General features: G+C 39.5%; 2 protein-coding genes and 1 long non-coding RNA gene across 3 annotated transcripts; 1 reads left to right on the top strand and 2 right to left on the bottom strand.

Annotated features, from left to right (window-relative positions):
* The first annotated feature begins 12,546 nt into the window (after positions 1 to 12,546).
* LOC147938130 (uncharacterized) lies at positions 12,547 to 13,515 on the top strand. Its single transcript, XR_015567058.1, has 2 exons — positions 12,547 to 12,720; positions 13,219 to 13,515. It is a non-coding gene; the product is annotated as an uncharacterized LOC147938130 (long non-coding RNA).
* A 113-nt stretch (positions 13,516 to 13,628) lies between these two features.
* LOC104710913 (fatty acyl-CoA reductase 3) lies at positions 13,629 to 17,898 on the bottom strand. Its single transcript, XM_010427567.3, has 10 exons — positions 17,524 to 17,898; positions 16,584 to 16,690; positions 16,014 to 16,219; positions 15,421 to 15,521; positions 15,114 to 15,306; positions 14,849 to 15,010; positions 14,695 to 14,776; positions 14,276 to 14,542; positions 14,055 to 14,182; positions 13,629 to 13,948 (listed from the first exon to the last, which is right to left on the bottom strand). Exons 1-10 carry the CDS (start codon positions 17,612 to 17,614, stop codon positions 13,795 to 13,797), a joined length of 1,491 nt encoding a protein of 496 aa, XP_010425869.2. The 5' UTR covers positions 17,615 to 17,898; the 3' UTR covers positions 13,629 to 13,794.
* A 2,485-nt stretch (positions 17,899 to 20,383) lies between these two features.
* On the bottom strand, positions 20,384 to 21,943 carry LOC147938131 (uncharacterized). Its single transcript, XM_087465488.1, has 3 exons — positions 21,560 to 21,943; positions 20,713 to 21,366; positions 20,384 to 20,401 (listed from the first exon to the last, which is right to left on the bottom strand). Exons 1-3 carry the CDS (start codon positions 21,941 to 21,943, stop codon positions 20,384 to 20,386), a joined length of 1,056 nt encoding a protein of 351 aa, XP_087321614.1.
* Between the last annotated feature and the right edge of the window lie 2,505 nt (positions 21,944 to 24,448).

Raw genomic sequence — 24,448 nt, forward strand, 5'->3', positions numbered from 1 at the left:
TGGAAGGGGCACATCTGATGGTCCAAGAAAAATTCCTGCCATCAACGAGATCCAGTGGGAAGGGAACAAAGATGGTATCGGTGCTAGTCCAGATTTGAGCCACAAGGTGAAGCAGTAGGACCTTGCCCAGATGTATGAGATAAGGAGCAGCTGGATTGGTGAGGAGCTGTTACTGTCGGGTTCACGAGCGGGGTCACACACAAGATCTGATTCAGGTTGGTGCTTGTAGGGTAACAAAATACCCTTCCGTCGTGTAGAGGAACCTTTGAGAAGCAAACTCCTTTCAAAGTTTCAGTTGGATTTTTAGGGGAAAGGGAAGTGGAACTAGAACAAACTAGAAGAGTAAATTTTAAGAAGATTTGAGAAAGAATAGAAAGGTTTGTCACCCCCCGACGCCGGCGAACATAGGTCTCACCGGCGCCGGAAGGCATGGTTAGAAGAGGAGTCTTGATTACCGTGCCTGGGAGCGTTTCTTATTGTTTATTTTTTCTTCCATCATGTATACATTTATATGGACTAAATATTATGGAAACATCATTTTTTATGTCAACTTAGGTTTTATGGATACAAAATTTTTAAGTTTATTGTTTAACTCGCGTTTTTTATTAATACACTAGTTTTGTAGATACAAAAGCAATAACTATTAATTTAGATATTCATAATAATATGTCCATGATAACATATCCACTTAAAATTTTCAATATGGAAATGCCTTTGAAATTTTAGTGGTGAAATGTGTTTTTATTTTTAATATTTGGATGTTTTATTAGGGTTAAAAGAAAAATGAAAAAAAAAAGAGTAAAATTTTTTGAGTAAAAAGGTATCTCAAAAAGAGAGGAATGAATTGGTTATAAGGAAAGTGTTTAGTCAAGGGTGTTGTAGACATTACATATCAAAAAAGTGTGTCATGGTTGAGAAGTGTGCTAGTTAGTAAATAAGTTTTGTAAAAGTGTGCTAGAATGCTATTTTTCTATATAATTTTATCCAGTTTCCCAAATATAGCAACTAGACAGCCTTTAGATGCAATCTTTTCAAAAAAAAGAAGTTTCTCTCTCTTCTCTCTCTTTCATCTTTCGGAGAGAAAGAATACTTTTCCTTTCTTGCTTAGCTGGTGTTTATTTTCTGGTGATTCTTGTAACATCCGTGAACCGGAATCCCGGTTTGGGATGTGCATCGATCGATGCAGTAGGAGCATCGGTCGATGCTGGCTCAATTCTCTGCGTTTTGACTTAAGTCAAACGCTGCGTTTTGGGGAAAGAAACCCTTAAGATCGTGGTTTTTGTCTCATGCGCGTGTGGAGCCGTTTTTGAGAGAAACGAAAAGAGAGATTGTTCTTGAGAGTTCCCGGTGATTTCTGGAGATTTGAGGTGTTTCTTGGTGAGATCTGTAGGAGCTTCCTAGAGGCTTGGTCTTGTGTGTTTAAGGTTCAGATTCTTCTGTGGCAAAGGTAAGTGCATGACCATGGCTTATCTAAGCTAGAGAACTCATTAATCTTCCTATTGTGTGTTGTTAGACGTATTAGGATGTTGCTATGGACGTTAGGAAGCTTTCTTGTGGCTTGGGATCGAGTTATGTGGTTGTAGGAACGAAGATCCGGCGAGAAGCTTCGGGGAAATCACGGTGCTCCACGTTACGTCGATCGATGCATATCGTGCGTCGGTCGATGCAAGTGCGAGGACGGCGCGTAAACTCTAGAGTTTTCGTGTTACGTCGAGCATGCGTCGGCCGATGCAGACTGGGTATCGGTCGATGCAAGTTACACTTGCATCGTTCGATGCAGCTTCTGTGTCGATCGATGCTTCCCCATTTGGCATCGGTCGATGCATGTGTGGTGTCGGTCGATGCTAAGTCCTGGTTTGTTATTGCCGTTTGTTGATTGTTGTGTGTTGGTTATTGATACTCTATTGCTTGTGTGTATAGCCCAGTAGATGGGAGGATTGCCTTACTGAGTGTTTATAAAATACTCATGCATTGCAATATGTGTTTGTGGTGCAGGTAAAGGCAAAGTGTAATCGTGGAATCCAAGCAATAAAGAGGAAGATGTTCTAGGGACTGTGTTTTATGTTCTCTGACTTTGCTAGGTTGCTAGAGTTGGGTCATTAGAACATTGCTAGGTTGCTGGTTCTATGATTCTTGTTGTTTTGGATATTGATTATGTTGGAATATGGTTATATTTTATTATTGGATTATTATTGAATATTGGTTGGTTAATTTTGCTGTTGAATGTGTTTGTGGTTAGGTGGCTAGTGGGTATGGGACCACTAGTTGTAGTTTATTTTATTATATTATATTTATTATTTATTATTAAAAAAAAAGGGGTCGGTCGTTTCAATTCTCGTCCCGTTTAAGCAAGGTTCTTGTCTGGCTACACTGGCTCTCTCAGAGGTGTAGGGTGGCTTTGTTTCCGGCGTAAATGGCTTCGTTAGCATGCATCTTCGAATGGATTTGCTTCCAACGTAAATGGCTTCGTTGGCATCTTCGGCCGGCTACCACATTGGTGTCGGTCGACACCCTTCGCGACACAAGAAAAGCCTGAGTTTCTCAAGTTTTAAAGACTATTAAAAGATGTCCCAAAGTTTTATCTATTTGCAATATAGGTCCCTGACGTGAATTAAACATATATAATCAAAATTATTCTTGGCTGCAAATCTTGAGAGAGAGATTCAGAGAGCTTTGGAGAAACAAGTCAGAAGTTGATCTTGTTGAGAGATATTTCGAACTCCTTTATTTTCCTACTCTTTTTCTTAATACTATTTATTCAAATTATGATTTGTGTTTCTGCAATTATGTCTGAGTAATCCACTTGTTAGGTTTAGGGATTTTCATTAGGGATTTTGTATTATGTTAGATTGATTGACTTATTTGGATTCATATTCTTCTATGTTATTCATCATTGGTTGATTTTATTGCTTAGTCTAGATTGATCACTTAGAATTAAGATTTTAGGATAATCAATTTATACGAGAGTCTGGTTGATTTCCTAATAAAAAACTTTGATGAACAAAATTTCTTTTTACAAGAGATTTGACTTTGCGATTTTGTGAACAAACTAAACTTCAACTTTAATGCTGGTCTAATTCTTGGAATTTGCAAACAAATTTGATTTTTTGATTTTTAATCTTAGATAATATATGCAGTGAGAACCGATTTATTTTACAATTGTGTTTAGAGTTCAAGAACGGTTTTAATTAACTGAATCCTGATTTTTTAATTGATTTGATTTTTTGTGATTTTCAATTTAAATACAAACATTTATGTTTAGCATAATTAAAGAACTTATAAGTCTGTTGTGTGAGTTTAAAGTCTTTATGGATACGACTCCCAAGTACTACAACTGCAAGGTTGTTAGTACTTCTAGGATATTACAATTTGAGCATATCATTTCTGACACCGGCGGTCAGGCTCTGGACCCTAGCATCAAGCGGCTTTTTTAGCGTTGATGGCTGGCTTATCACTAGTGTTCTCTCCGCTCATCTCTTGGGCAAGACTCCGCTACTTTTTGGATTTAGTCTTTTCATTTCTCTCCTTGTATTTCAATGGTGTATCGGTTTCAATTTAATCCAAATTTTTTGATTGGTTGGGAGTTGTGGATTGGTGTCTCTCTTGGTTCTTTGGGATGATTTAGAAGCAATTACAGTAACTGATGGTATAATTCATATGCCGATGGATAGAGGGAGTTTTTTTGTTTTGCATGTTAAATGGCGGAAGCTTTGGTCCATTCTGGATTTGTTCGAGGGAAGTTATGTTGTTTAGAATCTGGCAGGTAAAGGCAAAGTGTAATTGTGGAATCCAGGCAATGAACAGGAGGATGTTCTAGGGACTCGGTTTTATGTTGTCTGGCTTTGCTAGGTTGCTAGAGTTGGGTTATTAGAACATTGATAGGTTGCTGGTTCTATGATTCCTGTTGTTTTGGATATTGATTATGTTAGAATATGGTTATATTTTATTATTGGATTATTATTGAATATTGGTTGGTTAATTCTGCTGTTGAATGTGTTTGTGGTTAGGTGGCTAGTGGGTATGGGACCACTAGTTGTAGTTTATTTTATTATATTATATTTATTATTTATTATTAAAAAAAAGGGGGTCGGTCGTTTTATTTTGGTATCAGAGCCCTTACGGTTCTAGGTTTGGGTTCACTAGGTTTCTGTTGTAGATGTTTGGGATTGCATGTCTTGATTGATTATGTAAGTTAGTCAATTGTGTGTGGCATGGAGTCCTAGAAAATCCTCTTTGAGCCGAGTGTGTGATTCCACGGTGAGTTTATGTTTCTGTGTTATAATAGAAATTGTTTGCTTAGCCTTCTGTTCATGGTAGTGCAGATGGTTAGAGAGGATGTTGTGGCTGGTCGAGGTCGTGGACGCGGATGTGGTCGTGGACGCGGACGTGGTCGTGGTAGGGGTAGAGTCCCAGTGGTTAGTGAGACCGAGGACCAGAGTGTGACAGCTGAGGGTGTTGGCGAGTCGCAGGGTGTTCCAGAGGATTCCGTGAGTGAGGCAGGAGGGGGCGGTGTTGATGCTCCAGTGGCCGGTGATGCTAGGGCTCCAGGTGTGGGAGTTCCAGCGGGAGGAGTCCCTGGTACTGACTTTGCGGCTCTGCTAGCACAGGTGTTGGAGCGGTTACCACCAGCGGTACCGGCTCAAGTTCAGGTAGTACCACCAGTGGTGGCGGAGGAGCGGCAGCCAGTGGCTGCAGATGTGGGAGTTCATGGATGTTATTTGTCTATGCTCAAGGAGATGAAGGGTCTGTTCACTGAGAGGTTTTCGGGTGGTACAGATCATACTGTTGCGGATGCATGGAGGACGAGTGTGGAACGTAACTTCCATATTCTGAGATGTTCTAAGGAGTTTTGGGTGGACATAGGGGTCTACTATTTGAGTGGTGATGCTGAGTTGTGGTGGAGATCAGTGGCTGCTAGGAGAATGCAGCGGGAGATGACTTGGGCTGACTTCGTCTTGGAGTTCAACCGCAAGTATTTTCCTAGAGAGGCATTGGATCGGTTGGAGGTGCAGTTCCTTCAGTTGTCTCAGGGGACACGGTCAGTACGGGAGCTGGACTTGGAGTTCAGTCGACTTCTTTGTTATGGGGGTCGGGCTTTGGAGTCTGAGGAGGCTCAGATCAGGAGGTTTTTGAGGGCTCTACGTGATGAGTTGAGAGTTCACTGTAGAGAGCGGAGTTATGCTACGCGTGCAGAGTTGGTTGAGACTGCAGCAGAGATTGAGGAGGATATCCGGGCACAGTCAGTGGCGGTAGCTCCAGCAGTTCAGCCTAGTAAGGCTCAGCAGCAGGGTGGTTCTAGCAGGGGCGGTAGGCATGCTCAGGGAACCAAGAGGAAGTGGGAGGCTACGCAGAAGCCGAGTGGTGTGGGATGTTTCGGTTGTGGGAGCAAGGATCACAGGGTTCTTAGTTGTCCCAAGAGGAGTGTTCCGACGACAGGACCTCGGGTATGTTATCATTGTAGGGAGACAGGGCACATCAGGCCTTTTTGTCCCAAGTTGCAGCCGGCAGCAGTGGCAGCGTTGCAGCAGGTGCAGCCTGGAGGTCAGTAGGTGGCACGGATTGAGCAGACGCCACGTGCTTACACGACAGTAGAGACTGGTGGAACCAGTGCCGGGGCGATCACAGGTATAATTTCTGGTACTTAATCTTTGTGAATTTAGTAGGGTCAGATTTTATGTTTTCCTGTGATAAAGTGTTAGGTTCTCAACACATGAAGTTTGTGTAGGGACCTTGTTGGTGGGCGGGTTTAAGTCCCATGTTATGTTTGATTCTGGAGATTCTCATAGCTTCATTAATCCGGAGTGTGCAGAGTGTGCGGGGATCAGCGGGGATCCTGGAGAGCGTGCAGGAGTTGTCATGGTTGCGGGAGGTGAGTTCCTGAGAGTGATTGGACGGGCTAGAGGAATTGATATTCAGATCGCAGGAGAGTCGTGGCCAGCGGATTTGCTTACCAGTCTAGTGGAGCTATATGATGTTATTCTCGGGATGGATTGGTTGCATCGGCATAGGGTGCATTTGGATTGCTATCGGGGTAGAGTGGAGTTTGAGCGTTCAGGAGGGAAGTTGGTTTTTCAGGGTATTAGAACGACTTCGGGGAGTCTCATGATCTCAGCCATTCAGGCTGGGAAGATGATCGAGAAGGGCCGTGAGGCTTATTTGGTTACTATATATATGCCAGAGTCAATGGGGAAGTCTACAGTGAGCGGTATCCCGGTAGTGGAGGAGTGTGAGGATGTGTTTCAGTCTTTGCAGGGATTACCACCATCTCGGTCGGATCCTTTTACCATTGAACTGGAACCAAGGACGATGCCGTTATCCAAGGCTCCTTACAGGATGGCTCCAGCAGAGATGGCAGAGCTGAAGAAGCAGCTAGAGGATTTACTGAGTAAGGGATTCATCCGTCCTAGTGTATCACCGTGGGGAGCGCCGGTGTTGTTTGTGAAGAAGAAGGATAGGAGTTTCAGGTTGTGTATTGATTATCGGGGTTTGAACCGGGTCACTGTGAAGAACAAGTATCCTCTTCCTAGGATTGATGAGTTGTTGGATCAGTTGAGGGGTGCTACTTGGTTCTCCAAGGTAGATCTGGCATTGGGTTATCATCAGATACCGATAGATGAGGCAGATGTGAGGAAGACTGCTTTCAGGACTAGGTATGGGCATTATGAGTTTGTGGTGATGCCTTTTGGATTGACTAACGTGCCAGCAGCGTTTATGAGATTGATGAACAGTGTGTTTCAGGAGTTTCTGGATGTATCTGTCATCATTTTCATCGACGATATCTTGGTTTATTCTAAGAGTCATGAGGAGCATGCAGTGCATTTGAGGGCGGTTATAGAGAAGCTGCGGGAGCAGAAGTTCTTTGCCAAGTTGAGCAAGTGTAGTTTTTGGCAGCGTGAGATGGGCTTTCTGGGTCACATTGTTTCTGCAGAGGGGGTTTCTGTAGATCCAGAGAAGATTCAGGCTATTAGGGATTGGCCTAGACCGCAGAATGCCACAAAGATCAGGAGTTTTCTTGGATTGGCAGGTTACTACAGGAGATTTGTGCAGGGATTTGCAAGCAGAGCACGTCCTATGACTAAGTTGACAGGGAAGGATGTTCCTTTTGTTTGGTCAGAAGAGTGTGAGGAAGGCTTTGCAAGCCTGAAGGAGATGTTGACTACTGCGCCAGTGTTGGCTTTGCCTGAGCAGGGAGAACCCTATGTGGTTTATACAGATGCATCTAGAGTTGGTTTGGGTTGTGTACTGATGCAGCATGGGAAGGTGATTGCCTATGCTTCACGGCAGTTGCGGGTGCATGAAGGCAATTATCCTACTCATGATTTGGAGATGGGTGTTGTTGTTTTTTCCCTGAAGATTTGGACATCTTATCTTTATGGTGCAAAGGTACAGGTGTTTACAGATCATAAGAGTCTAAAGTATATATTCACTCAGCCTGAGCTGAATCTGAGACAGAGGCGGTGGATGGAGCTTGTGGCGGATTATAATTTAGAGATAGCATATCATCCTAGTAAGGCTAACACGGTTGCAGATGCTCTGAGTCGGAAGAGGGTAGCTTTGGCTCAGGAGCATGAGATGGAGTCTCTGGTAGGGGAGACCAGTGCTTTGAGCTTATGTGCTGTTTCACAGGAACCGTTGGGTTTGGAAGCAGTAGATAGAGCAGATCTTCTGAGTAGAGTGCGGTTGGCTCAGGAGAAGGATTTGGGGCTGGTGAATGCCTCTAAGGATGTGGATTCAGAGTATCAGGTCTCAGACAATGGTACTATCTTGGTGCACGGTCGGGTTTGTGTGCCCAAGGATGAGGAGTTGAGGCAGGAGATTCTGAGAGAGGCTCATGCGAGCAAGTTGTCCATTCATCCGGGAGTGACTAAGATGTACCGTGATCTCAAGAGGTACTATCATTGGGTCGGGATGAAGAAGGATGTAGCGAGTTGGGTTTCGAGGTGTGATGTGTGTGAGCTAGTGAAGGCTGAGCATCAGGTTCCTGGCGGGTTACTAAAGAGTCTACCCATTCCTGAGTGGAAGTGGGATATGATCACTATGGATTTTGTGGTAGGATTGCCAGTGTCATGGACCTTTGATGCTATTTGGGTTATTGTGGACCGGTTGACTAAGTCAGCACATTTTCTGGCCATTAAGAAGACTGATGGAGCACTGATCTTGGCTAAGAAGTATGTGAGAGAGATAGTCAGATTGCATGGGGTGCCAGCGAGCATTGTGTCTGATAGAGATTCTAAGTTCACTTCGGTGTTCTGGAAGGCATTTCAGGCAGAGATGGGCACTAAGGTGCATATGAGTACAGCTTATCATCCCCAGACAGATGGACAGTCTGAGAGGACGATCCAGACGCTGGAGGATTTGCTGAGGATGTGTGTGTTGGATTGGGGTGGCCATTGGGCAGATCACCTGAACCTGGTAGAATTTGCTTACAACAACAGTTATCAGGCGAGTATTAAGATGGCTCCTTATGAGGCTTTGTATGGGAGACCATGTCGTACACCATTATGGTGGGCTCAGGTGGGGGAGAGGAGCATGTTTGGTGCTAGTTTTGTTCTGGAGACCTTAGAGAAGATTCGGGTTCTCAAGCTGAACATGAAGGAGGCTCAGGATAGGCAGAGGAGTTATGCTGATAAGAGGAGGAGAGATCTTGAGTTTCAGGTGGGAGACAGAGTGTACCTCAAGATGGCCATGTTGCGGGGTCCGAACAGGTCTTTGTCAGAGACTAAGTTGAGTCCGAGGTATATGGGTCCATTCAGGGTGATCGAGCGGGTTGGACCTGTGGCATATAGACTGGAGTTACCCGAGGTTATGCGTGCATTCCATAAGGTTTTCCATGTGTCTATGTTGCGGAAGTGTCTCCGTGAGGGTGAGCAGGTGTTGGCTAAGATTCCTGAGGATCTTCAGCCTAACATGACTTTAGAGGCGAGACCAGTGAGGGTTCTCGAGAGGAGGATCAAGAAACTTCGGAAGAAGAAGATTCCTTTGATGAGAGTCCTGTGGGACTGTGATGGTGTTGAGGAGCAGACTTGGGAGCCTGAGGCAAAGATGAAGGCAAGGTTCAAAAAGTGGTATGAGAAGCAAGCCGCGACTTGAGCTTGTTTAGCCTGGTACCATCTGTAATCCGTGGCTGGAGCGGGAATGGAGTATTCCAGCCCATCTCTCTTGTTACTCGGTCGCTTGGGGTGGTTGGTTGTGCGACTCAGTAACAAGATGAGGTGGTGTTCGGGGTACAAAGTTTCCGTGAGGCGGGGTTTTGGAGGAAAGTTTCCTGGAATAGAGGTTTCCAAAAGTGGAGAGTTTTCCAAGAATTTGTCCATTTTTAGCGGTGGGGAGCCTTGGAGGGGCTTGTGTGTGGCCTTGGTGGCGCACTTTTGAGTCAGTGTGCCAGTGTGCGGTGGTCTTTTTGACGTTGTGTGGTCTTTGTGACGGTCCTTCAGGACAGATGGTCTTTGTGACGGGCTTTTTAGCCAGAGTGCATTGGTAGCGGTCCTCTTTAGGACATTTGTTTGGCCTTGGTGGCGGTCCTCTTTAGGACATTTGTTTGGCCTTGGTGGCGGTCCTCTTTAGGACATTTGTTTGGCCTTTGTGGCGGGCTGTTTAGCCAGAGTGTCTTTGTGACGGTCCTTCGGGACTGATGGTCTTTGTGACGGGCTTTTTAGCCAGAGTGCCTTGGTGGCGGTCCTCTTTAGGACATTTGTTTGGCCTTGGTGGCGGTCCTCTTTAGGACATTTGTTTGGCCTTGGTGGCGGTCCTCTTTAGGACATTTGTTTGGCCTTGGTGGCGGTCCTCTTTAGGACATTTTGTTTGGCCTTGGTGGCGGTCCTCTTTAGGACATTTTTGTTTGGCCTTTGTGGCGGCCCTTGTGGCATGTATATTATCCTTGTGTGGTCATGAGTTATTCCAGTGAGGGGATATGTGGCTGGTAGGACATTGAGATGTTTTACGCGAGCCACGGGAAGGAAACCTGGATAGGGATAGGACTCAGACGTGTTCAGAATCGTTTGCTCGCGACTCTTGGAGGACTTAGGTTCTCCTAGTACTTCCATATTCAGAGACTTTGTGACTTGGGAATATGGTTGGTATATCGACTTCGGATGACGATCCGGGGGCGCGCTGTAGGGTGGCAACCCGAGAGACGAGTTGGATTTTTCCTTACATATTATGGCATGCGGGTCTAGGCCCGATGAGGAGCCAACATTATGGCATGTAGACTTAGGTCTGATGAGGAGCCAATAAAAACTCAAGGTTTAGGCCTATGAGTAAAGGAAAGTCCAAAAGTCGAGAGCAAATGACGCCTGGAGCGTGAGTCAATCGCCTAGAGGTGACCTTCTGTGGATCAGTCGGAGGAGTGCGGGCCGTGGAGACGGTTGCACGGGAGTCCTTGGCTGATGGTTATTCGAGATTCGAGGACAAATCCAGTTTGGTGGGGGAGAATTGTAACATCCGTGAACCAGAATCCCGGTTTGGGATGTGCATCGATCGATGCAGTAGGAGCATCGGTCGATGCTGGCTCAATTCTCTGCGTTTTGACTTAAGTCAAACGCTGCATTTTGGGGAAAGAAACCCTTAGATCGTGGTTTTTGTCTCATTCGCGTGTGAAGCCGTTTTTGAGAGAAACGAAAAGAGAGAGACTATTCTTGAGAGTTCCTGGTGATTTCTGGAGATTTGAGGCGTTTCTTGGTGAGATCTGTAGCTGGGATCGTTGTAGGAGCTTCCTAGAGGCTTGTTCTTGTGTGTTTAAGGTTCAGATTCTTCTGTGGCAAAGGTAAGTGCATGACCATGGCTTATCTAAGCTAGAGAACTCATTAATCTTCCTGTTGTGTGTTGTTAGACGTATTAGGATGTTGCTATGGACGTTAGGAAGCTTTCTTGTGGCTTGGGATCGAGTTCTGTGGTTGTAGGAACGAAGATCTGGCGAGAAGCTTCGGGGAAATCACGGTGCTCGACGTGGCGTCGATCGATGCATATCGTGCGTCGGTCGATGCAAGTGCGAGGACGGCGCGTAAACTCTAGAGTTTTCGTGTTACGTCGAGCATGTGTCGGTCGATGCAGACTGGGTATCGGTCGATGCAAGTTACACTTGCATCGGTCGATGCAGCTTCTGTGTCGATCGATGCTTCCCCATTTGGCATCGGTCGATGCATGTGTGGTGTCGGTCGATGCTAAGTCCTGGTTTGTTATTGCCGTTTGTTGATTGTTGTGTGTTGGTTATTGATACTCTACTGCTTGTGTGTATAGCCCAGTAGATGGGAGGATTGCCTTACTGAGTGTTTATAAAATACTCATGCATTGCAATATGTGTTTGTGGTGCAGGTAAAAGCAAAGTGTAATCGTGGAATCCAAGCAATAAAGAGGAGGATGTTCTAGGGACTCGGTTTTATGTTGTCTGGCTTTGCTAGGTTGCTAGAGTTGGGTCATTAGAACATTGCTAGGTTGCTGGTTCTATGATTCCTGTTGTTTTGGATATTGATTATGTTGGAATATGGTTATATTTTATTATTGGATTATTATTGAATATTGGTTGGTTAATTCCGCTGTTGAATGTGTTTGTGGTTAGGTGGCTAGTGGGTATGGAACAACTAGTTGTAGTTTATTTTATTATATTATATTTATTATTTATTATTAAAAAAAAAAAGGGGTCGGTCGTTTCAATTCTCGTCCCGTTTAGCATGCATCTTCGAATGGATTTGCTTCCAACGTAAATGGCTTCGTTGGCATCTTCGGCCGGCTACCACATTGGTGTCGGTCGACACCCTTCGCGACACAAGAAAAGCTTGAGTTTCTCAAGTTTTAAAGACTATTAAAAGATGACCCAAAGTTTTCTCTATTTGCAATATAGGTCCCTGACGTGTATTAAACATATATAATCAAAATTATTCTTGGCTGCAAATTTTGAGAGAGAGATTCAGAGAGCTTTGGAGAAACAAGTCAGAAGTTGATCTTGTTGAGAGATATTTCGAACTCCTTTATTTTCCTACTCTTTTTCTTAATACTATTTATTCAAATTATGATTTGTGTTTCTGCAATTATGTCTGAGTAATCCACTTGTTAGGTTTAGGGATTTTCATTAGGGATTTTGTATTATGTTAGATTGATTGACTTATTTGGATTCATATTCTTCTATGTTATGTATCATTGGTTGATTTTATTGCTTAGTCTAGATTGTTCACTTAGAATTAAGATTTTAGGATAATCAATTTATACGAGAGTCTGGTTGATTTCCTAATAAAAAACTTTGATGAACAAAATTTCTTTTTACAAGAGATTTGACTTTGCGATTTTGTGAACAAACTAAACTTCAACTTTAATGCTGGTCTAATTCTTGGAATTTGCAAACAAATTTGATTTTTTGATTTTTAATCTTAGATAATATATGCAGTGAGAACCGATTTATTTGCAATTGTGTTTAGAGTTCAAGAATGGTTTTAATTAACTGAATCCTGATTTTTTAATTGATTTGATTTTTTGTGCTTTTCAATTTAAATACAAACATTTCTGTTTAGCATAATTAAAGAACTTATAAGTCTGTTGTGTGATTTATAATTTCTTTATGGATATGACTCCCATGTACTACAACTGCAAGGTTGTTAGTACTTCTAGGATATTACAATTTGAGCATATTATTTCTGACACCGGTGGTCAGGCTCTGGACCCTAGCATCAAGCGGCTTTTTTAGCGTTGATGGCTGGCTTATCACTAGTGTTCTCTCCGCTCATCTCTTGGGCAAGACTCCGCTACTTTTGGCTCCATTTTTTTTGGATTTAGTCTTTTCATTTCTCTCCTTGTATTTCAATGGTGTATCGGTTTCAATTGTTTTTAATTGCATGTATTTTCTTTTAATCCAAATTTTTTGATTGGTTGGGAGTTGTGGATTGGTGTCTCTCTTGGTTCTTTGGGATGATTTAGAAGCAATTACAGTAACTGATGGTATAATTCATATGCCGATGGATAGAGGGAGTTTGTTTGTTTTGCATGTTAAATGGCGGAAGCTTTGGTCCATTCTGGATTTGTTCGAGGGAAGTTATGTTGTTTAGAATCTGGAGTTCAAAGCTTTAGTCTAGTTGTTTTTGGATTCAAAATAGTTTGGAGAAAAGCTTGTGTTCGCTAGTTCTTTAATGATTGAAAAACTGCTAATTGAAGATGAAAAAGATTTACAGATTTGCATTAAGTGGAGTCTTATTCTCATTAAGTTAAACTAAAATCTTGCCTTTGTTTCTTTAGGTAAAGATTGAGATCAGTCGAGTAGTAAGTTTTCCGGCTATTTCGGGTAGACTAGAAGCTTTCCGGTGAGACAACAACTGTCAGTGATCGGAGATTTCATCTCTTTCTCTTTCTCTTTCCATATGTCTACCAACATTTTCTCCAAAAGTTACGTGTTATGTGTTGTGTTCAAGCTTTTTATTGGGTTTTGCTTAGTTTTATTGGGCTAACATCTTGTTTGTAAAATATTGGTCCGTTACTTTGGTTTTGTACGATGAATAAAACACAGTTGCGACAAAAAGACAAAAAAAAACAAAACAAGCAACTAGCAAGACAATCTAACCAAAAAATATATCAATCTGTCGCATTTAAGAATCTTATCTTTTAGACAAGATAGACAATCTGTGACCTACAAGATTGAGGATAAATAATGAGATAAAGAAAAAAGAAGATAAGAAATTTGCATGTTGTACATTTGTATCGTGGTTATAGCACGGTTGTCTACTTGTCTTAGCTGGTACAAATTGTCTACATAATTTATTAATTTATATAAATTCTTAGGGACAGATAAATAGGACAAATATACTATAAACGGAATCACTTGAAGACATACTTAACCAACCCAGGAAGATGTGTATACATAAAATAGTCGTCCCAATTGATAATCTTCGGATCAATATAGAAAATCTCGGTCTCCGCTCCTGTCACTGGCAACAGTTTTTGTAAATTTGCCGTATTTGTATCATCGAATCTGCGTGTATTTATACGTCATATTTTGTTATTATAGTTGGATATGTTTATAGTATTAGGTCAGGTAAAAAGGAACCAGCCAGGTTGAGATTAGGACCAAAACTTACATTCCATAGAAAAAGAGGTAAGGCTGATAGAGATCGACAAGCCTCAATACCAAACGTATCTTCCTATTGAGATCCCTAAATTTCTTCTCTAATGACTTAAAAAGTACCATGTTCAGTAACTCAAGCCCCTATACAGGCCAGAATTAGCATACGGATATAGTTAAGCAATTGATGTAAATTCAAAATATAATAAATTCACAGCATATGGTCAGAAACATTACCTTCAGAGGAAGTATATAACGGATGGTCATGTATCTATGGAAACTAGGCATAGAACTCAAAATGTCTACTTTCCCGACCCGAACCACCTTCCCTTCTTTGTTGGTCCATGGTTTGGTTGTAAAATACCTGTACGCTATCTCCGGCATTTTCTCGTTTTTGAATGGATTTTTCATTGAAGAAGTCACATGATAAATCGTCTCTTTCTGTCTAGCAGCCTGAGCAGCCATTGATACTAGCATTGTATTAACAACCATATCCGCAGGTATCTGGTCGTCCATCAAGTACGTCAAACATATCAAATAAAAACAACTCAGTAATATATCTATAAAGTTTCTCTATGTGGGGAACATGATATTAAACAAAACAAAAGAGCCATATATATATATATATATATATATATAATGATGAAAGTAGGTACCACATCCGAAACAGAATTAATATCACCAAGGAAGCATGTGAGTTTTCCAGTACCGTATCCAACAGCTAGACTATCAATTGTCCTATACATTGATCAAAGAGTCGTTACTTCACTATTGTTTAAGACTAATAAATAAATTATCATCTTATTTTACCTGATGCCCTCGGTCCAACCGGGGAATGGTTCTTTGTAGGTGCTGGTAACAATCGAAGGACGAATTATCACGAGCGACATATCTTCTCTTTTTGCTCCAACAATCATTTCCCCCATTGCCTTCGTAAACACGTATGTGTTTGGCCATCCGTACACCTTTGCCCTATTTTATATATTGTATTATTATTAAAGAAAATTAGAATGAGCTAGAAATACAACTTTGACATATACAGGACCAAATGACCAATGTAAATCATAGGGATCACCTTGCATGTCCAAAATCTTTCATGGCTTTTGTGATGGTCTCGGGGGAGGCTCCGGTGGCTTGAAGCTGGCTAAGTTTCTCCTTAACCAACTTCTGCTCTTGATTGATATCTAGGCCGATGGCTCCGTTTAAAGTCTCACCCATACGGTAAGGTGTTTCCATTACCACTCCCGATTTTTCTCCACTTACGTAAGCTACATATATACATAATAATGTTCTTAGAATTTAAATTATGGACTGGATTTGATTTAGAATATTTTTTTCTGACAGTTTTTTTTTGTCAGTTTCGTGTTTATATATATAGATACCTGTCGACACATGAACAAAGACTTTAACCTTAGCACATCTCTTGGCAAAGTTTAGGGCATTGGCAGCACCCAACGTGTTTATCCCAAGTGCTACATCATATCTGTAATTGATTAACGTATTTTAAAACTATGACATTGTTAGAAAATTTACAAAGTTGAAAAAGGAAAATCTATAAATGATATAAACCGATTTATTGATGCCAACTGGGTGTTTTTAAATAAATTGTTTTATATAGAAAAGAAAATAAAAACTATGATAAAATATATCAATAGTATTGTCCAATATTCCAATTTATTTTATGCGGAATGGATTTGAATTAGAACTCCACAAATTATGATAGAAACATATCTAGTAATGAATAATAGATCACTATCTAAACAGATGGACCATACATGGGTAACGCTATTAAAATATGAATAGACTGATAACGTATTAATTATATATTTGATATCACTATAATATTAGAATTCCTTATGAAGAAGCATTTGAAAACCCTTTTTAATAATTAATTATTACATTTTTTAGCGTCGATGATAGTCAAGTTTATTTCATAATAAAGAAAAAAAAATTGAGTGTTGTAATTCATATTTACCTTTCATCAAAATTAGTAGTTGCAGCTAAATTAATAATGGCATCAAGTTGCTGGACCATTTGATCTTCCAACTCGGAGTCTATATGATTCAGACCCAAGTTGTCAAGGCAAATGTCTCCATTCACAATAGTGACCTTTTCCAAAATAAGATTTAGATTTTGTCCATATTTTTCCTTCACCACCTTGAATAGGTCTTTTCCCAAAATCTATAGACAACATTTGGAACAATTCATGGGTTATATAGCAATTCTATAGACTAGCATCGCTCCACGCTAAATATATTCATCTAAAAAATATGCTGTTAGATCAGAATTTTTTGTCTGTATCAGTATTTTAATATAACCGGACAAATCTTAAACCCAAATTTATGGTAAGTCGAGGTTTCATTCACTCGATATAGTTATGGATCTGTGGTTTATATATATAAAGTATATTGTAGCAACCACAAAGAGGTAATTATTATCTCGTGCCCCTGACTAATTAAGAGGGCAAATCCTCAATTACTATGGTAGGGGGATGTGTGACTCTTTGATTAAATCAAAGTTTTGCAAAGTAAGAAATGATACAAACCTCGTCGTTAAACCTCTCAGTAGCAGATTTCTCGCCTGATGATGCTCTTAGAAGAAGATACAATTTCCTCACCTTTGGTGCAACCCGAAGTATCTTCTCCACAAAAACTGCAGACATGGGTAGTATACTAACATAAAAATTATTTATAACTAATAATATCTAATGTAGAATAACTTTCATTTTTTAATCTACGGGATTATAATATACACACATAGGAGTAGGTAGCATATATATGGTATCGTACCAAATTTTCCCTCGAGAGAAGCAAAAAAAATTATATAAATCTATGATATCCAAATGGAAACAAAACTAACACCCTACAAGGACAGATTCGTACGTCCCTACCTAACAAATACGATGATCTACAAATACTTGCATGCATGGGATATTCTTAATTTCTTATTCAGATATAGTACTATGTACTATCCAAAAATCTTTGCCAGTTCAGTTATTTCTGGGTCGTAAATGGTATAGTGGACTTTCACTCAAACATAAAATGACTCACGTAACTTTTTTTAAATATTCCGCACAACATATATCTGTGGACTGGTTGATAATTAATTCCTACATGACTACATTTATCTATTAGACTTTAGTTTTAATAACTAACCTGTTTTATAATTATGAGAATTATAAAAACTAATCCATTTTTTGCATTTAATATGCTATATTAAGATTTCGACTTTTGTAATTTAAAAAATGCTTCCTAGAGAGAACGTGTAGACAGCGACTATGTAAATGTATATGTAGTATGATTTTATAAGAATTAGATAGCAAATGTACCCCTTAATTACAATTACTAATAAGGTAGACGTCACGAAACTTTATTCTTGATGATATATCTAGAGAGAGAGAGAGAGAGAGAGAGAGAGAGAGAGAGAGAGAGAGAGAGAGAGAGAGAGAGAGAGAGAGAGAGAGAGAGAGAGAGAGAGATCAGTACTCTTTCCTAAGAACCCGGCAGCTCCGATCACCAATATAGATTTGTTGTCAAGGTACTGAAGAACACTTACGAACTCCTTCTCAGTCGACATATTGTGTGTGGACAGAGTACAACAACAACAACAACAACAACAAAAATTTGTGTGGAGAGTTTAAGATTTCTAATGGCTTTATAGAGACAAACGCTAACGACCGCACCGACACTACATTCCCATAAAAAGATGTTATTTGTGGTTGATAATATACATAATAATTTCAAGGGTGACGAAACAAAACTAATAAATTTAATATCTTCCCCACTTTCTAAACTCTTTTTTTATATGCACCAGAAAAATTAGAAAGTACATGTTTTTTTTTTATAGATAAATAAATATATAATTGAAAAGAGTAGAAACGTTGAGTTATTAAATTCTTTCCACTTAGAGAATGGTCGATCTTTAACCACAAGCGATGGGTTATTAAATGCATATTTAATATCCACTTACAGAACAATCGACGTTTTGTGGGCATCCACAATTAGATTATAGCTTATTCGTACGTAAGTTGTAAGATCTAATCTACAAAGAGTCTAAACAAAAACAAAACTTTATTTGTACATATCTAAGCATCAATTAGTATGTTGATCAGCTTTTTAGCAATTAGCAAGCATAGAGAGAATGTATATTTTACTAACCCTCCTTTACATTCTATAATAATAATATTTTCAGATTTTAGGGATCAAATAAATAAAAGCAATATTTTTTTTTCAGCATAAATAAAAGCAATATATATGTGGTAGTTAGGTATGTCAATTAGGGCCGAAGCCCACGGGCTGGCCTGGTCCGGCCCTGAAAAACACAGGGCTCGAGCTTCAATATATATGTCCAGCAAAAATCGGGCTTTTCGGACTCAGCCCGTTTGGGCTATAAAATTTTTCGGGTTTAACCCGACTGGGCTCGGGCTAGTCCGAAAAGCCCTTTAACAAATATATTTGTACCTTTTTGTTAACATTTTTGTTTGATTGTAATATTTATTAACAATTTATTGTAAATAAAGTTTTAAACTCTAATCCTAGTTTCATATTTACTTAATAACCATACTTAATACTTAAAAAAATTTATTAATGATATTTTATATGAATTATATATTGATTTATTTAGTTAAAGTAATCGAAATTTTATTTAGTTTTAAACCTTTTCTATTAAATTAAATTGGTTTTCGTGAATATAGATGATTTATTAAATTTTTGATTGATTTGTTTTATATTGCTCCTTCAAACACTGCTTTTTAGGGCTTATAAGTTAGAATTTTTGATCGGTAAGATAAGCCCGAAAAAGTTCGAAAAGCCCTGTAGCCCTGTTAGGGCCGGGCTCGGACTTTAAAATATAGGCTTGGAAATATTTCGGGCCGGGCCGGGCTTAAACATATGCTGGCTTTACGGGTTTCGGGCCGGGCCGGGCCAGCCCGATTGACACCCCTAGTGGTACTAGAGACGAAATAACATTTTCATCTATTATATATAAACTTTAAAAACGAAAATTTATTTGATTGGTGGTTAATAAATTGTTATTGATTAAAATTATTGGTTACTATTGATTATTGATTATTATTAATTTAAATTATTGATTATTGATTACTATTGATTAAAATTTATTTGATTGGTGGTTAACATTTTTTTTTGGTGAATTGGTGGTTAACATTTTCATCTACAAGTGTGATTAATACAAAATTTATTTTTTTTATCTATAATTATGATTATTTATTGCATAATTATATATTTATAATTAAGCAATTAATTATAAATACGTATTTTAAGGTGTCATGCACCACGCATATGTAGAGTTACCTAAGAGATAATGCGTTTTTCAATTTGTTAGACGTAACAACAAATTAAAGTGAATTTTTTTTTGGTATTTTAGAATATCGCAAACCAATATAATTTATTTAATTGGTGTAATTAATGCAGATTTTTTTTTTTTTGGAAAAACACCCTGTTCCTTTTATGTTGCCATTCATCGCCTAAGTATATTAGTTTCTTCTTTTATTAGTTAACCATTTTTCTCTTGTTAGATGAATTGTCTGAAGAGAACAATATTCCCTCCGTTCTAATTTAGTTGTCGTTCTAGGATTTAATTTTTGTTTCATATTAGTTGTCGTTTTAGATTTTCAATGCAGATGTTTGATGAATATTCCAATCTTATCCCTGCTGTTTTAAAGTTTCAACCAATGAAAAAAGTATAAAATATATTAATGAAGGGCAAAACATAAAATTTAATAGTTTACTTAATTTGTATGCAAAAACCTTAAACAACAGTTAAATTAGAACGGAGGGAATAGATCTTTACACCGGCCGGGGAATGTTTGGGATGCATCATGCATGACACCACCATTTAATTTTTAGTATATCCTTTTCGGGATTAGTAGAGTTGGGGAGACACAATCATTGAATGGTCATCTATCGCATATGGTATTGAAAAATAGGAGTTTGTTGCTCAGCATGAGCTGGAAAAATATATACCTTGGGACTATTAGCGATTTAATATACAGAAATTATCAAGCGATGCACTTGCACATGAACTAGATCAAGAGCCCTGAGCAGTTCAGGATCATTTTAAACTATTAATATTTTATTTGATTACCTTTTGAAAAACTAAAATACTTTCGTTGATAACAGTCGCAAATAAGCAACAACGATATCATCTATTTGAATCTATTTTTCCAGTTTGAACGTAGTTTTTTTCGAACTTACAGTGTGTCGTTTACTAGCCATGTGATGTCATCATCGTTGTTTTGCCAAAGTAACTCGTAATGAACTAGCAATGGTTGTTTACTTTTAAACAAGTTTCTAATTTAATTAACCACTGGCACTAAGTAGTCGATCATTACTGACGAATATTGACCTGCCAAAAACGTTGCTGATTATTGATGGATCAGTTAATCACTTAAGCATTTTTAAAATGGGTTAACAACGTTTATGATTTAATCGTGTGTTTTCTTGTAAATTGTAATGGTCATAGACCATGTATATGTACCGTGCAGTTGCATTTTGTTTAAGAAAATTCAGAAACACATGAACTTTGAATGTTTTTCTTTGTCAATTAAACATTAATTAAAAGATAACTCTTAGGTTGGTAGTCCAAACCAGAGGAAAAATATTTACATAGAAAATTGCTGAAATTAAATATCTAGACGAGCGAGCTAGACAATCTACTTTAAAATTCGCCGAGCGAGGAATGTTGGACAATGAGAAGTGAGGGAAGGCGGTCTGAAGCAAGTGGAAATAGTCAAGAATAGTAGAAAAAACAGGCCAGTCCTCAGAAGAATGAATCATTTCTATTTGTTCTGCACAATCAGTCTCGAAGCGCTGACAAACAACTATGTTTGCAATGAGACACTCCATGGCCCAAAGCAGAACTTCCAACTCTGCGTGGAGCGGGGAAGGGCTTCGCCGAAGACATATTGGACCCATCAATAAAGTCTGAGCATCACTATTGCTACACCACCTACCTAAACCTGAATTGGGATCAGATGCTTTCCATGAGCCATCAATTTGAGAACACGGACCCTGGACCGGGTTCACTGAGAGAGCCAAAGAATCTAAAGGGATGGAGCTTCCTGAAGAAACCATTGCCTGAGACTGTGCATCTTCCCATGCTAAGTGTTCACTTACTGCCTGATTAATCACCTCAGCTGGTGCGAGCTGGGAACCTTGGAAAACTTTTTTATTTTTGTCCTTCCAAATCGACCATAATATACAAGGTAACTGATGAAGAGAATCTTGATCACCTGAAAGAGAGGAACCTCTCCAATAGATAAAATCGAGATTCAAAAATACAGAACCATAAGGAAAACCTCCTAGAGAAGCCTGAATCGGAGACAAACCCCAAATTTGACATGAGCGAGGACACTCAAAAAGAGCATGGTTAATTGTCTCACACGCTAAATCACATGTTTTACACCTGGTATCACATTGGACACCTCGGTAAGCTAAGCGATCTGTCACTGGGAGAGTATCAAGATGCAATTTGCCAAAAGAAATGCTTAATCTTTGGTGGAACCTGGAGTTTCCATGCTTGAGCTCTTAAAGCTGTGCATGTTGGATCATAATGTACCTCTTCCACCATCTCCCTAGCCAATCCATATCCCGATCTGACCGAATATTTTCCATACTTTGAATAATGCCAGATCAGTCGATCTGGCTTTAAAGACTTGCTTATAGACATACTCTGAATAATCTGGATATCCTCTGGGTCCATAAACTTCTGAAGAATAGGTAAATGCCACTCCCTAGTGACCGGATTAATTAAATGATTAACCATTAAATTTGGATGCAAAAATCTACCCCAACCATTAGCGGGTCGAGGATGGTGATCAGGAATCCAAGGATCGCGCCATACAGAAATACTTGAACCCGTTCCCACTAGCCACCTTGCACCGCGCATTACTAAATTTTTTGTCGCAAAAATGCTCCTCCAGCCAAACGACGGGGAATGCGGTTTTTTAGCCAATAAAAGATGTTTGTTCCAAAAATACCGACCCTGCAATACTCGCGAAAACGAGGAAGTTGGGAATTGAATCAATCGCCAATACTGCTTAGCAAGCATCATATCATTAAATTTATCTAGAGCTCTAAATTCCAAACCGCCGTTATTTTTGCCTTCACACAACTTATCCCAGGCCACCCAATGTAAACTTCTATCCTTACCGCTTGAACTCCACCAAAAATTTGAAATAGCACTCGTTAACTTGGATGTTAATTCCTGAGGAAGTTTAAAACAGGACATGGCATTGGTTGGGATTGCCAAGGAAACTGATTTAATCAATACTTCTTTCCCACCCTTTGTTAAATATTTCACCGACCAACCATCCACCCGATCATCCAACCTGTCACTAACATAGCTGAAGATCTTATTACGTGAACCCTCAAAGCTTTCAGGATACCCAGATAAGAGTCCATTCCCCCTTCTTTAGAAATACCAATTACGGTTTTAAGCTACTCTCGAACTTGTTTTCGTACTTTCTTCCCAAACAGAATAGACGATTTTGCTAGATTGACCTCCTGACCGAGGCTTTACCATACTGACCAATGATATCCATAATTGTTTTACACTCATCCTCTTTTGCTTTACAGAAAAAGAGACTATCATCTGCAAATATAAATGGGAAATAGGTGGACAATCACGAGCTAACTTTATACCCGTAATATTCTCCTCCCTCTCAGCCTTTTTAATATTAGCTATCAAAACCTCCATACAAAGAATAAACAAATACGGAGAAAGAGAGTCTCCTTGACGTAAACCCCGCTCCGGGGATATTGAACCTTGGGGCTGACCATTTAGAAGGACTTGATAAGAGACTAAACTAACACACCACATAATCTAAAAAATTCATTTGCCATCAAATCCCAACCAACGCAGGACCGCTTCCAGAAACGACCATTCAATCCGTTTTAAATGCTAGAAAATCTTAATTACACTGTCGATTAGTATTTAACCCATGAAACATCTCCTGGGCAATAAAAATATTATATGTAATCAACCGTCCAGAAACAAAAGCCGACTGAGTTTCTGAAATAAGGGAGGGTAAAATTTTCTTTAGCCGAAAACACTAGATTTTAGAGATAATCTTGTAACTTACATTACAAAGACTAATGGGCCTAAATTTCACAATTCTTTCTGGCTTATCCACCTTTGGGATAAGACAATTATTTGTTTCATTTAATTTATTATCAAACTTACCATATCGAAAAAATTCTTTGACTAGAGCTACCAAGTCCCCTTTTAAAGAGTGCCAAAACCACTGATAGAACAGGGCCGTCATTCCATCTGGTCCTGGTATTTTTCCGGATGCATAGCAAACAAAGCTTTACGCACCTCTGCCTCAGAGATCTCCCTCATTAACTCCCTATTCATACTCTCCATAATCAATGGGGTTACTTCTTGAACCATCTCTGAAATACCACTCACATTGGACTCACACTGAACCATCTCCGAAAAATAAGAAGAAGCAACATTCTCCATACCGGAATCAGACTCCACCCATGAATATATCAGCACCATACAAACCAACTATTTTATTTCTAACACTCTGCTGCTTAGTAGAAGCATGAAAATACTTTTGTATTCTTATCCCCTACCCGTAACCAAAATTTCCTACTGTTCTGTTGCCAGTATATTTTCAAACTTTGAGTATTTTTATTTATTTAAATATTTTGTTTAAGGATTCTCTCACTAAGAAAAAAAATGGAACTTAAATGTAAGCGTTCGTCGGCACCATGTGGAGGTTGGTCTACACTGTTAGGATTTTCGAGGATATCGAGTAGGTGTCGGTCGACACCAGTTGGACGTCGGTCGAAGCCATATTGCCAGTGTTGGTCGACACTTTCCCAAGCAGGCAGCTGATGTTGTGTTTTCTTTGTGTATTGTCTGATTTGTTTGTTATTTGTTAATCATGACATGTAGAGATCTTATTGCTTGTTTGTATAGCCCAGTAGATGGGAGGATTGCTACACTAAGTATTTCTGGAAATACTTACGCATCTCTTTTGTGTTGCGGTGTAGGTAAAGGTAAAGTGTGATAGTAGAATCAAGGCGATGAAGAGGAGGATGTTCTAGAAGCTCGGTTGTTTGTTTTACACTTCTGCTAGGTTGCTAGATTGGAACGTTGTGTCTAGAACAGATGTTTATGTTCCTATTTTTGTGAGGTTGTTTCATGCTTTTGGTATTGTTGGATGGTTATTGGTTATTCATTTAATGATAATGGTTATGTTGTTGAATGTTATCCGCTGGTTGTATTTGATTAGGGTTAAGATGTTAGTGAGTATGAGATCACTAGTAGTTATTGTATTAAGAAAACAGGTTGGGTTGTTTCACAACGTATCCACCATAGCAATAACAAGCCACAGAGAACACGAAAATCACACAAACATTCAAGGGAATCAATCTTACA

The sequence above is a fragment of the Camelina sativa genome, chromosome 9 (genome assembly GCF_030686135.1).
Source record: "Camelina sativa cultivar CO46 ecotype springtype chromosome 9, ASM3068613v1".
Classification (NCBI taxonomy): Eukaryota; Viridiplantae; Streptophyta; class Magnoliopsida; order Brassicales; family Brassicaceae; genus Camelina; species Camelina sativa.

Bases quoted from the DNA above. Each gene is read 5' to 3' on its own strand.
- LOC104710913 (XM_010427567.3), bottom strand. From the start codon at position 17,614: ATGTCGACTGAGAAGGAGTTCGTAAGTGTTCTTCAGTACCTTGACAAC. The intron at 15,522-16,013 runs GTAAATATGAAT...AATCAATTACAG, and splicing joins ACTACTAATTTTGATGAAAG to ATATGATGTAGCACTTGGGA. The intron at 14,183-14,275 runs GTAATGTTTCTG...TGGCCTGTATAG, and splicing joins GTTATATACTTCCTCTGAAG to GGGCTTGAGTTACTGAACAT.
- LOC147938131 (XM_087465488.1), bottom strand. From the start codon at position 21,943: ATGCGCGGTGCAAGGTGGCTAGTGGGAACGGGTTCAAGTATTTCTGTA. The intron at 21,367-21,559 runs GTTCCACCAAAG...TCTCCGATTCAG, and splicing joins CTCAAGCATGGAAACTCCAG to GCTTCTCTAGGAGGTTTTCC.